The sequence below is a fragment of the Schistocerca cancellata genome, chromosome 3, assembly GCF_023864275.1.
Source record: "Schistocerca cancellata isolate TAMUIC-IGC-003103 chromosome 3, iqSchCanc2.1, whole genome shotgun sequence".
NCBI classification, from domain to species: domain Eukaryota; kingdom Metazoa; phylum Arthropoda; class Insecta; order Orthoptera; family Acrididae; genus Schistocerca; species Schistocerca cancellata.
The window spans coordinates 707,692,385-707,707,471 of NC_064628.1; the positions used below are offsets into that span (position 1 = coordinate 707,692,385).

The 15,087-nt window shown below is 38.2% G+C and overlaps 1 protein-coding gene across 1 annotated transcript in view; it reads left to right on the forward strand.

Annotated features, from left to right (window-relative positions):
* The window catches only part of LOC126176526 (protein alan shepard), a 397,767-nt gene that overhangs the window by 282,440 nt on the left and 100,240 nt on the right, over positions 1 to 15,087 (forward strand). Inside the window, exons 3-4 of the mRNA XM_049923682.1 lie at positions 575 to 819; positions 1,399 to 1,457. Coding sequence (XP_049779639.1) covers positions 575 to 819; positions 1,399 to 1,457 — 304 coding nt within the window. The remainder of the gene's footprint in view (positions 1 to 574; positions 820 to 1,398; positions 1,458 to 15,087) is intronic.

Consider the following 15,087-nt stretch of genomic DNA (forward strand, 5'->3'; position numbering starts at 1 on the left):
GTGCGTGTGATCATTGCTTGTACAGCCCTCTCGCAGTGTCCGGAGCAAGTATGGTGGGTCTGACACACCGGTGTCAATGTGTTCTTTTTTCCATTTCCAGGAGTGTATTTCATGACTTAAGAACAATTCCACTGATGTCACTTCAGAAGTCTCTACTGTTCAGCAAGCATCAGAGAAATAAGATTTTCTCTCGTAGCATATTGATAAATAACTTTTGACCATATATAAAACAAACACATATGGTATCATGTTATCAATAATGGCACAACCCATGCTTTGCAGCTGTACACTGAAAAAGCAGATGACTCGACAATGCTTCTAGTTTGTTTCAAGGTCTGTTATCAGCTGTTGACAAGGTATGTGGAACCTCCAACAATAGAATGACCAATGGAGGAAATAGCAGGGGTGTACAGTTTCACTGGTAACGAAAAGAACACCACAACTCCGTTTGAGGGTTAACTTCACTGTAACAGTTTCTATCTTAAATAATAAAATGATGTGCAATGTAATTGATTGTGCATTTCAAGTGTGTAAAGTTAATGTGATCCTTCAGCCAGCTTCTTTTGTTCCACAGCAATATGGCACGCAGCGTGTACCGACTGCTGCGTCACCTTCGAACACAAACAGCAGCTCCAGCTCCAATACCGGGTCTCAGAGTGGAACCCTTAGCACTAGCCTCAGCAACAATGTTAGTTCCAATGTCGGTGGCAGTGGGAGTGCCAGCAGCAACAGTGGTGAACAGTTATCGAAAACCAACCTGTACATCAGAGGACTTTCTCAGAATACGACTGATAAGGACCTTGTCAACATGTGTTCACAGTGAGCTTCCAAAAAGAGTATACTAAACCTTTCTATCAAAGTAATCATTTGATCTACATTAGATTTGGCATGCTCTCCTATCTTTGTCATAAACTGCAGATGGAATATTTCAGCAGCAGCTATGTAGTGTGTACTGACAGTCATACAAGGCTGTACTAAACACAATATCAAAATGCATTTATTTGCCAGGTGTTGATAAGCTATACTCAAGTCCAGAACAATCATTCATGTATATATTGCAGTGCTATGATTTTGAGAGAGAGCATGCGGGTTACGATTTCATAGTAACTGTATATTACTTACTTGATGTACTTAAAGTAACACGAAAAGTATTCAGGAATATTTTTTAAATAACCAGTTTCATACTGTGATAAACTTACTGATCCAACAATGGGATTTTTCTGTATCATATTGTTTCTGAAGTATTGCTAAACTTACGTGATTATTTTTATAGTCCTCCATTATTCGTTTATGCCATTTTTGTCCAGTGTTTATTATGATTTGTAGTATGATAATTCAGGTCTATGTTTTTTATCTTTGTTCATCCAACAGAAAATTAAGAGATTTTGTATTGTTTAGGTATGGCACCATTATTTCAACGAAGGCAATATTAGACAAGAATACTAATAAATGCAAAGGCAAGTATACAGCACGTAAAGTGTAAACAGTTTTCAAAGTCAAATCAGTGAGATCAACTAATATTATGCAATTCTATTTTGATAATCATGGAGTAATTGATGTACAATTTGGTGGCCTGCCATGATTGGTAACAGGCATGTCTTTTGTGTTTGATGTTAAGTTTTTGTATAATGTGTTTGGTTTCCTATATTCACACATGCAAGATTCTGAATTCAGTTGCAGCGGTTTATGTGCAAAGTGAGTCTTTGTCATTGTGGGGCCTGCCGTATTTGGACAGCATAAGCTACATGGCGATAATAATAATAATAATAATAATAATAATAATAATAATAATAATAATAAAAGAAAATTGAGTAGGTTATAATAGAAGGAAACATTCCACGAAGGAAAAATATACCTAAAAACAAAGACGATGTGACTTACCAAATGAAAGTGCTGGCAGGTCGACAGACACACAAACGAACACAAACATACACACAAAATTCAAGCTTCTGCAACAAACTGTTGCCTCATCAGGAAAGAGGGAAGGAGAGGGAAAGACGAAAGGATGTGGGTTTTAAGGGAGAGTGTAAGGAGTCATTCCAGTCCCGGGAGCGGAAAGACTCACCTTAAGGGGAAAAAAGGACGGGTATACATTCGCACATACACACATATCCATCCACACATATACAGACACAAGCAGACATATTCTTTAAATATGTCTGCTTGTGTCTGTATATGTGTGGATGGATATGTGTGTATGTGCGAATGTATACCCGTCCTTTTTTCCCCTTAAGGTAAGTCTTTCCGCTCCCGGGACTGGAATGACTCCTTACACTCTCCCTTAAAACCCACATCCTTTCGTCTTTCCCTCTCCTTCCCTCTTTCCTGATGAGGCAACAGTTTGTTGCGGAAGCTTGAATTTTGTGTGTATGTTTGTGTTCGTTTGTGTGTCTGTCGACCTGCCAGCACTTTCATTTGGTAAGTCACATCGTCTTTGTTTTTAGAAAATTGAGTAGCTTTTTTTAAAACTTCAGTTGCTTGCACAGTATCTTAAACAACCAAGTGACCCATTCTTGATTTCATACAGGCAGTCTTGTGTTCAATACTTTCACAGTTTGGTCCTATTAACTAGCTTTCTGATGGTTAAACATCACGTGGTAGGTATTTTATCATCATAATTTCATCTTGAACAGTTATCCTAATTTCAGAATTTAAACAGAAGCAGCACATTGAATCTTGATAATGTAAGTTGGCTTAATGAGATATTGAAAGAACCACTTCATTTCAGAGAAGCAGCAATGAAAGAGCTATGATCTCCAAATTTTTGGTTCTTCTGTTGAAAGGAACAGCTGGCATCTTTGCACTAATGTGGTACAACATATTTTTCAAAATGATGTAGCTTAAGTAACTGTCACTGAAGTGTTGACATTTAGTGTAATACTAAGAAAAGGAAGTGAGTAGGGTGCACATAATGCAATGTGATGTCTACATTTCTTCTGAAATTCATTGTGATTTGAAAGAGATGATTATTTACATTGTTACAGGACATAGAATGGAACCAAGCAATTTATTATCAGCACAGATGTTCTGCTCTGTCAGTTTGAGTTTAGAATGTCTAGTGAACTATAATGCATTATCAGATTTTTAAAATGTAAGTTACTATTCACCATCTAAAGAGAAGTACCAGGCACAGTCATCTTTGGCCTCTCATGGTGAATTTGTTGTAGTAAACATAAATTATATTGGTTAAAACATTTTTGAAAGATGTTGTTACTGACGAAGAACTACAATAAAATATAAAGGGAAAAGTGAAACCACTGAGCGACAATAGATTGCAAACCCAAACACAGAGGCACAACGTTTGAAGTTAGGGATTCTTATCTGCCATTGAAGGAGGCACTGTTCCAAAATATAAGGGATATTACAATTGTGGCCACTAGCTAAGAAATATTTGCTTATTTGCTTTGATTGTGGGAATTGATACATTATTCACAATGATTTTGTACACATTTGCCCAGAAAGATACGATATTTATACAACAACAACAACTACTACTACTACTACTACTACTACTACTATGACTACAATAATAACAAATAAAATGTTTCTATAATATTATACTGGAAAGTTCTGCATGGAATACAAATAATGTAAGGGATGAAGATAACAATTCATCATATTGCTGAGGCATTGAACAGTTGGTGGAAAAACAAACGAGGATATTGTTCGAAATCTCAGCTGCATTTTCAGTCTTTTGTATGTGCTGCACTCATCTCAAGTATATGGTTCCTTTACTCCTTACATTATTGTCATTTATATAATGAAAAGGCATGAGGATTAAGAACATCTTGTGAGGCTGTCGTGAGTATCAGTTTTTGTCATGTGCTCAGACACCATCACAGTTTGGTACAACAGAAATTGAGGTATTCGGAAGCAAATTGTGCATAGATTCATGTGACATTGAGGTTTACTTTATTGACTCAATTAGTGGTATGTGTAACTTAATAAAGCAACAAGTACATGCATGCACAAGGAGAAATATGTGTTTGCCCTTTCACTGTAGTGGAGGATATAAAAATATTCTTGTCAAAGTTGGTCGAAGATGGCAGGACTTAGTTCAAACACAACCTTAAAAACTTCTAAATGGCCTTTACATGTCCTTACAGTCCATCACCAACTATTTTCTTTGGCTACGAAGGCTTTCCCGGCGTAATAATTGATAATATTCTTCTCGGGTATGCAGCCGGATCATAACGTCTTCATGACACGTGTCATGGCACGTGTCATGAAGACGTTATGATCCGGCTGCATACCCAAGAAGAATATTATCAACTATTTTCTTTGTTGATTGTGTATTTGTTGTTGTGATCTTCATATTGAAGACTGATAATGATTTTATACAGCTGTCCACACCAGACTTGCATAGTATCTTCATTTCAAAAAAGCTACTACAGCGAACGTAACTTCTGTCTTTTTACACAGACACATACATATATATTCCTCAGTGATCCAGGATATAATCCGTCAACCTATACCTTCTGTAACTTTTTTTTTTCTCACCAGTTCAGTTCAGTACTTTCTGGTCATCACATCAAAGCATCTGATCTTCACCATTATTCCCTTCTCTTGTTGTCTGTGTTCTTTACTTTTAAGATATACCATACTCCATCAGTAATTTCTGAAAAGGCTTCATAACACGTAAATTTATATTGGTTGTTAACATATTTATCTTTTTCAGAAAAGGTTTTCTTATTATTTCCAGTCTCCATTTTGCCTCATCTTTACTTATACCACAGTCAGGTATTAAGCTTCCATGTAGAAAACTCATTTACTAGTTTTAATGTCCCATTTCCTAATTTAATTCCCATACCACATTGTTTCACTTTTCGTGATATTCATTTTATAACCTCTTTCCATTCTATTCAACTAATCTCTCTAAGTCCTTTGCTGCCTATGGCAGAACTACAATGTCATCACTACAAATTAAAAATTTTATTTCTTCTTCCTGAACTTAAATTCCTAGCCCAAATTTCTCCTTTTTTCTGTCACCAGCTCTTCGTTCAAATTGAATAAAATGGGGAAGAGGTTACAAGCATGTCTCACTTCCATCTCAGTTATGTTTCCCTTTATCTCCTAAAACTGCCTTCTCATTTCTGTGCATGTTGTAGATAACCTTTTGCTCCATATATTTTATCACTGAAAACTTCATCAGTGACAAAGTTTCATGAGATTTTTTGTGGTTACAACTAGTTTCTTTCATTTATAACTGAAATTCCAGCAATACTGCATAGTGATTACAAAAACCCTAGTATACTATCTCGTGGATGAACGCTATGCACTTATTTCTTCTTTTCATGTATGTTGTAATGTAATTTGTAAATATATGTCCCAAAATAATAGTGAACACAGGGTTTGTACCTCTAAAAACAGTAAGAATGTTACTTACCCAGTATTTGTGAAAACATATCTTTGTTAATTTCTGCTGCACCTGCTGTTATACTTCCAACATACAATTTTTATTTGGTGAATGTTGTGAGGTGTGATATAATTGACACATGTTAAATAATGCTAATGCACAGATTGTATTGCATGTACTTTTCTGCAGCAGTGACAGTGGCATCATACAAGCACAACACCTAGAGTGTTATCTGTAAATACTGTGGCATATGGGAACATGCCAAATGTACTGTTTCTTACAGAATTTTTGTTTACAGCAAAATTTAAGATTCTGTGTATTGTTCATGTATAATAATTATTGGTAAGTAATACATTAATACTTTGTTCATATGATACATTGTTGTTTCAGGCTTGTCAATAATGTTGTCAAGTCAAATGCAGGACTACTCAGTTTTCCCCTCTTTCATTGGTCATGTTGACTTAAATACCATTGTACTCGCTGCGCACTGCTCCAAGGGGAAGGTCATAGACAAGGGCATCCTATTTGGCTCAAATTTGACAGGTCAATTGTATACGATCTAAAATAAAAGACTGTAAGACGTTAAGATATTTTGGCTCAACACCTGAAACCTGCTCACCTGACCCCAAACCATAGTTTTCAAGAAAATCACCCCTGTAGTTCATGCTGTGCGATTGATTCAAAATTGACAATATTGACAGTCAGTTTAAAACTGAGTGTTATTCATCATCATACATGGGCTCAAAAAATATATATTTTCCCAGAAATCAAGGAAAGAAACTTACTCAGCTGCTGATTATGTACCTGTAAGGTAAACACTATTTGACGAATGAGCACCACCGATATACTAAACAAGACACCTGGCTGGGAAGCATAGAATGAATGCTCAATTTCCAGACATTAAAATTGGTAGGAAGGTGAGTAAATCAATACAAGTGTGGAGGGTAAAAATTGTAGAGGGAGACCAAGAGATGAATACACTAAGCAGATTCAGAAGGATGTAGGTTGCAGTAGGTACTGGGAGATGAAGAAACTTGCACAGGATAGGGTAGCATGGAGAGCTGCATCAAACCAGTCTCAGGACTGAAGACCACAACAACAACAACAACAAGCAAATAAATTTCTCGAGTGACTTGGGTTACTGAATAATTAAAATTTTAAGACTCATTGTACAAAGATTATTCAGAGTAAGACTGCTGCAAACATACGCATTCAGTGCACATTATCCCATAACAAAGAAAAATGAGCTGTTGATGCAGATGGCAGTACACATAAAATAACACATTCCTACACAGAACAATATTACATCACACCATTTGAAAATTGTTGCCTGAAGTCTCCCTGTGTTTATAAAATACTAGTGTGTAATTTGGTCATTGTGTTATAGAAGAAGTTGATTAATTCACTTGCTAAAAATCCAGGAAGTTGACAAATTCACTTTGAAAAACATATCTTGAGAAAATTTGAAACCATAAATTGCTGGTAACAGGTTCTATCTGATATTTGGTATCCGGGGGAGAGAAACCAATTGTCACGTATGCTACCCTGTTTATAGATGACAAGGGTCAGTTGCCCTGCACAGAAGAAGTAATATCACCAAACTGCACACCTATGTGCCAGCCATGTGATATTTGTATTTTTAATTGCCAAGTTAAAAACATTATCTTGAAGCTTAAAAATTCTTTTGGAACTCAATGAGCATTGCACTGTCCCATGGAGGCAATAACGATTTACAGCATAATTGATGATCAGCTTCCAGTACCAATTTTCAGTTTCACAGTATTTGTAGCATACATCAAAATTAATTCGTCAAAAAGAAATATTTTTAAATGTAAACATAATCTGTGTCCTACCAAACCTTTGGAGGGAATGATGTAGTTGCACGAAGACTACATTCATTAGATGTTGTTGGTGTCACGAATATTTGCTTTGAATGTTTATATGGCAAGTACCATCCATCTAGTTGTCCAAAGGAAATTGAAGACATGTAGCAGAGTGACTGAAAGAGCCATTGCAGAGTGACCAGCATTAGTTTATTTATTTTTTTTAACTCATCCAGATTCATGGAGGTGGTTTTTTTTTTTTGCCTATGCAACTAAGTGAAAGGCAGTTTGTTTCTTCTGTACAAATTTTACTTTTTATTTTTGAAGAATCTTCAGTGGCCTGTAATACAGGCTTTTTTATATGCATAATAAATGTATTATGTAGTAATTACAGTACATTACTATGTTTCAATTTGTCACATCTTTCTCTTGTTTTTCATAATGGAAACAACTTTTGTAGCACAAATATTGTAAATTTAAATTATTGTTTGGTGTTCCTTACAATTTCCAGCATCGTTAGTCCATACTAGCAGCCTTGAAGATGTGTTCATTTGGTCCTCGTGCTCCAGCTGGCCGATTTTCAGCATACTAAAATGTAAACTTTCACGGCCGGAAATATCATGTCCATTACAATTATCCGGGCTGTTATGCCGTGGTCGGTTGATGAATGCTGTGGTGATTCCCAACGTTTCGTCTCCGACTGCGGGAGACATCTTCAAGGGGGTCCGTAGCTTGATGGAAGATCCAACACACACACTGGCTCGCTACTGACTGCCGCTAAATTCCGTGTCCGCGCGCCTTCGCGCCGCGGCGTGACGTCACGTGTTTTGAAAACGTCAGTGCAATTGGCCGCTGTCCGTCGCCGTCGATCGCCGTTGCCATCACCCAGTAGTGGACGAGTGGTACACATCTTCTTTAACACCGGCATCCATATACCGTTTAATTTGACGCCCTCCTCCTTTCCGTTGAAATTATTTGGGTGTTTAGCGATTTCGATCGCCTCCCTGTAGAGCCTTTCGTAATATCCGCTCGTGGCCGCTAGTACTTGCGTCTCCTCGAAACGAATATTGTGGTTCCCTGGCTGGAAAGCATGCTCCGCAACAGCTGATCGTTCTGTTTCTCCTCTTCTACAATTTCCCTTGTGCTCTTCCAAACGTTTAAAAACAGTTCTTTTAGTGGTACCCACATAAACATCACCACAGCTGCATGGGATCCTATACACTCCAGATTTTTCCAATGGTTTGCGAGCGTCCTTGGCAGGCCTAAGGTATTCCTGTATCTTCCTGGTGGGCTTGTAAATTACGGTAATGTTCCGCTTCGTCAAGATCCTCCCTATTCTTTCCGTTACATTTTTAACAAACGGCAGGAAAACCTTAGATTTTGCAGTAGCCTGTACGTCAGTATGATTTCTGCGTGGCTGCCTCAACGCACGTTTTATTTCGGCGGACGAATATCCGTTCTTCGTTAGTGCATTGTGGAGATGTTCCATCTCAGCGTCGAGCAACTCAGGTTCACAAATATTTCTAGCTCTGTCCGCTAACGTCTTGATAACACCCCGCTTCTGCTGTGGGTGGTGGTTCGAATCCCGGTGCAAATAACGGTCCGTGTGCGTGGGTTTGCGGTACACTGAGTGGCCCAATCTACCGTTTTCGTTTCTAAACACAAGCACATCGAGGAAATGTAGTTTGCCGTCTACCTCCTCTTCCATAGTAAACTGAATTCTTGGGTTTATACTGTTCAGATGTTCGTGGAACCGGCTTAGTTCCTCCCTACCATGTCTCCATCTGAACAGTATAAACCCAAGAATTCAGTTTACTATGGAAGAGGAGGTAGACGGCAAACTACATTTCCTCGATGTGCTTGTGTTTAGAAACGAAAACGGTAGATTGGGCCACTCAGTGTACCGCAAACCCACGCACACGGACCGTTATTTGCACCGGGATTCGAACCACCACCCACAGCAGAAGCGGGGTGTTATCAAGACGTTAGCGGACAGAGCTAGAAATATTTGTGAACCTGAGTTGCTCGACGCTGAGATGGAACATCTCCACAATGCACTAACGAAGAACGGATATTCGTCCGCCGAAATAAAACGTGCGTTGAGGCAGCCACGCAGAAATCATACTGACGTACAGGCTACTGCAAAATCTAAGGTTTTCCTGCCGTTTGTTAAAAATGTAACGGAAAGAATAGGGAGGATCTTGACGAAGCGGAATATTACCGTAATTTACAAGCCCACCAGGAAGATACAGGAATACCTTAGGCCTGCCAAGGACGCTCGCAAACCATTGGAAAAATCTGGAGTGTATAGGATCCCATGCAGCTGTGGTGATGTTTATGTGGGTACCACTAAAAGAACTGTTTCTAAACGTTTGGAAGAGCACAAGGGAAATTGTAGAAGAGGAGAAACAGAACGATCAGCTGTTGCGGAGCATGCTTTCCAGCCAGGGAACCACAATATTCGTTTCGAGGAGACGCAAGTACTAGCGGCCACGAGCGGATATTACGAAAGGCTCTACAGGGAGGCGATCGAAATCGCTAAACACCCAAATAATTTCAACAGAAAGGAGGAGGGCGTCAAATTAAACGGTATATGGATGCCGGTGTTAAAGAAGATGTGTACCACTCGTCCACTACTGGGTGATGGCAACGGCGATCGACGGCGACGAACAGCGGCCAATTGCACTGACGTTTTCAAAACACGTGACGTCACGCCGCGGCGCGAAGGCGCGCGGACACGGAATTTAGCGGCAGTCAGTAGCGAGCCAGTGTGTGTGTTGGATCTTCCATCAAGCTACGGACCCCCTTGAAGATGTCTCCCGCAGTCGGAGACGAAACGTTGGGAATCACCACAGCATTCATCAACCGACCACGGCATAACAGCCCGGATAATTATAATGGACATGATTTTCAGCATGTTTTTCACCAACACCTATTATAAAATTATAACACATAACCTGCACTTTTCAGTTTGTGATTCTCTCTCTCTCTCTCTCTCTCTCTCTCTCTCTCTCTCTCTCTCTCTCTCTCTCTCTCTCTCTCTCTCTGTGTGTGTGTGTGTGTGTGTGTGTGTGTGTGTGTGTCATGCGCACACAGATCAATTCGTATCAAATATATCAAACCACACAAACAAAAGACAGACATGCAGTGTCAGCTGGCAACAGTATACTCTTTAAACATACTCAAATAGACCACAAAAGACCTCAAAAAGTGCATTTGATGTGTTATAATAAATGTGGCTGAAAAAATGCTGGAAATCAACCAGCTGGAGCACGAGGTCTGAATGAACACTTCTCAAGGACCATACATATGGAATAATATGCACTAACAACACTGAAAATCGATGTTTGTTCTATAAAAGTTGTTTCTGATCTGAAAAACAAGAGAAAAACACGACAAAACATAGCATAGTAACATATTGTATCTACTACGTAATACGTTTATTATATGTATAAAAAGAAACATGTATCATAGACCACCAAAGATGCTTCACAAATAAAAGAAGCAAAATGCCTATGGCAAGAAACAAACTGCCTTTCATATTAACAGAATATTCCATCGGTTCTTGGTAGAACAACATTATAATAATAAATGAAAAGCACCAGTTTGCTTTTGTTCTACAATATTATTTTTATTGCTAACCGGTTTTCGGCTTAAAGGCCATCTTCAGGCATTTATTGAGTATTATCACCAAAGAAGTTAAATTGGAAGAGAAGTAACACATCTAGAGTGAAGTAGAAACATACAGTGAGTAACATTTTTGCAATGAAATAGTAAAAACTGAACAGTACATAAATAACAATGGAGTTGACAGGAAAACCTTCAGCACAAAATAAGAATAGCATGCCTACATAACAGTTTCTATTGATAAACAAAACTATTGAAATAAGATAAAATTAGTACTAGGCAAGTTTGCATCAACAGGTATGAAACATGGAGAGTAATACACAACAAATTAAAAAAAGAAGAGACAGTTGTCAATGTAAATACAGAATACACGAGGAACTTAATCATCTTTGTTGTTCATTACTTGCACACTCTCTCTTCCTACATATTCCCATTTTCCTGTAGTCATTAAGTTGTTTTATTTGTTGCAGTTGCCTTTGTATTCCACATATGCTGTAGTTTCAATAGTTAAGGGTTTGCTTTTAACTTGTACTTGTATTACTGTCCATGTTTAACTCCCCTTGTAGTTGTCTCATCAAATACTGTTCATATTTTACTTTGCTCATTTATTTAATGTAAACTGGTATACAGCCACTGCTTTGATTGTAATGTTAATGTTAAAATGCTGTACCACCACACTCTCAAACTGTAGGTTCCCTCAAACACCTCAATTTTCCTGCATTTATTAATTTCTGTTTATTGTATTGATATGGCTTAAGTTCCTCGTGTATTCTGTATTTACATTGACAACTGTCTCTTCTTTTTTTTTAATTGGTTGTGTATTACTCTCCATGTTTCATACCTCTTGATGCAGCCTTGCCTAGTACTAATTTTATCTTATTTCAATAGTTTTGTTTATCAATAGAAACTGTTATGTAGGCATGCTATTCTTATTTTGTGCTAAAGGTTTTCCTGTCAACTCCATTGTTATTTATGTACTGTTCAGTTTTTACTATTTCATTGCAAAGATGTTACTCACTGTATGTTTCTACTTCACTCTAGATGTGTTACTTCTCTTCCAATGTTGTCTGCTAACATTTAACTTCTTTGGTGATAATACTCAGTAAATGCCTGAAGATGGCCTTGTAAGCCGAAAACCGGTTAGCAATAAAAATAATATTGTAGAACAAAAGCAAACTGGTGCTTTTCATTTATTAAGCTGCCTTTCATTTAGTTACATAGACAGAACACACCTACATTAATTTTCAAGCAAGTAAGGAAAAATGGAAAATGAAAAAATGTTAGTAATTCATGTTGTTTGAGTAGTTTATTTGCCTACCTTGTTATTATTCATTACTGATTTACTTACCTCATCAGTCCTTTTATTCATAACAATTATAAAAAGGAAAACAATAAAAATGAAAAAAAAAGAACTTCAGAATGCATTTGGGGAAACAAATGGAGGTTGTCTGCTTTGAGAACCTTGATTGCTATGTTAGCAGCAGTTTTGTTAAGTGGTGTAAGTGCCTGTCACAAATGTTTCTTTCCCCCATTTTTTGGAAAATATGCATTTGCAGATCCCATATATGGTGATGAAAGATGTGCAGTGTTCAATTGTGTCTCAAGCCTGCCAGTTTTGAATCAGTTGTGCTTCATGAACTTTACTCATGGTTTCCTCAAAAATGGAGAATTTTAGGTTGTACACAACTGACCTGCCAAATATAAACAAAAGTGGTTGTTGGTGAGAAAGAAATAAGCAATAACTATTGTATTGTGTGCTGGTTGATCCCTATACTGGCCCCCACCCCCACCCCCACCCCTCTCGGGCCCCTCCACCCGTCCCACCCCCCTCCCGGATCCCTCCATCTTCCAGTGCAGTTAGACAACAGTTCTCCCTTAATCACTAAATGCCTTATGAGTAGTTACGTAACATGTGCTTATAATTATATTGTAGTTGACATAAGTTCACTGTAAGATCAAGAAAACACACAAGACATTTGTATCAGAATTCAAAAAGCTTCTCAAGATTTTGGATATGCTTGCAGAATTTTCGTGGTAATTATTTTCATATGCCTTAAAATTCAAGAAAGACAAAGATTTACTTATATGCAGAGTTCATGAAATTTTATCTACTCTTATAATGTCTATTTTTGTATGACCAGCAAGGTCTACAATTACCTTCTTAACCAGAATATGGTATGTGATCTGTTTGTCTGTCTGAGGTGATATCATTTTAGGTGTGCTCCTTATCAGTACCACATTGTGAAATACTTTTAGTAGTGTGTCACATTTTATACGAAAGCTAGATATCTTGCATAAGAAAATGCATTGTTTCACAAGCACATTTATTTCCTGGACCTGATTTTCTGTAAAATATTAGTTCCATGATGTTCTTAACTGACAGTTCAGATAGTTGGTGAGATATTGATAAACTGAATACCACATCCCAAACCAACTGAAGCCTCCTTTCCTTGTTATTATGTGTCCCAAAATTCTGATTTTGATACTTGTAATTATGCTATCTCATAAACTTGACACCTGTTTGACAGTACTGTTCTTTTGTACCTTGTTTCATGAAATACTACAGGCAGAACATAGCAACCACCTCAAGTGTCTTGGTGCTTCAATAGCTTCAGTTAGTTACAGCCATTGCACATCTGTCCCTCTTCTAGACTGTTATAATCCATTCCATTCAGACATGCTATAAGGCATGCAGCCATTTTCTGGAGACTTAGATAGTTTTTAACATTATATGTTATCATAAAATAAAGACCAACTGGCTTCAGTCACAATCACGATTTTATTTCAATGCACTATGCATTTTGAGTCCTGAGGGCTCATCTTCAGGTGCTTTGACAGTCTGCATCCTTTCTTTTTTCAGATTTAGATTAATTCTAGTCATGGTACTATTACAATGGTATATAATAAAGTGCCACATTTTGAATATAATTTTACAAAATGAATACAAATTTGCAAATAACTTACTGTTCACAGTGGTGGATACATGGTATCTCACCACTCACAGTATGAGTTTATGTACGTTGTACCTTTTTCGTTCTGCAGCACATTTTATAGTCACAAGTCAAAAACAAGGCAAAACATTTCATTTGTAAATATGCTGCATTTCTAAAACTAACAGGTGTTATTATTTCAAGGAAGATAAAAAGCTGTTACATTACTAGTGTTATAATTTTTACATATGCAACGAGTATTGACACATGGATGTGGGTGGGTAGTTCAATCAAAACATACACTTTGTCACTGTTGATAAATGTATTACAGAAAACCTTCACATACAGTAACCGAGCGAGGTGGCGCAGTGGTTAGCACACTGGACTCGCATTCGGGAGGACGACGGTTCAATCCCGTCTCCGGCCATCCTGATTTAGGTTTTCCGTGATTTCCCTAAATCGTTTCAGGCAAATGCCGGGATGGTTCCTTTGAAAGGGCACGGCCGATTTCCTTCCCAATCCTTCCCTACCCCGAGCTTGCGCTCCGTCTCTAATGACCTCGTTGTCGACGGGACGTTAAACACTAACCACCACCACCACCTTCACATACAGTATACCACTACCACAGAAAGGCACTACAGTCAATAGAGGGAAACATTCCACGTGGGAAAAATATATCTAAAAACAAAGATGATGAGACTTACCAAACAAAAGCGCTGGCAGGTCGATAGACACACAAACATACACACAAAATTCAAGCTTTTGCAACAAACCGTTGCTTCATCAGGAATGAGGGAAGGAGAGGGAAAGACGAAAGGATGTGGGTTTTAAGGGAAAGGGTAAGGAGTCATTCCAATCCCGGGAGCGGAAAGACTTACCTTAGGGGGAAAAAAAAGGACAGGTATATACACACACACACACACACACACACACACACACACACACACATTGTCTGTGTATGTGCGGATGTGTGTGTGTGTGTGTGTGTGTGTGTGTGTGTGTGTGTGTGTGTGTGTGTGTGTGTGAGTGAGTGAGTGAGTGTATACCTGCCCTTTTATCCCCCTGAGGTAAGTCTTTCTGCTCCCGGGATTGGAATGACTCCTTACCCTCTTCCTTAAAACCCACATCCTTTCGTCTTTCCCTCTCCTTCCCTCTTTCCTGATGAAGCAACGGTTTGTTGCGAAAGCTTGAATTTTGTGTGTATGTTTGTGTTCGTTTGTTTGTGTGTCTATCGACCTGCCAGTGCTTTTGTTTCGTAAGTCTCATCTTTGAGATGTTGTAACTTACCAAATGAAAGCGTTGGTATGTTGATAGAAACACACACACACACACACACACACACACACACACA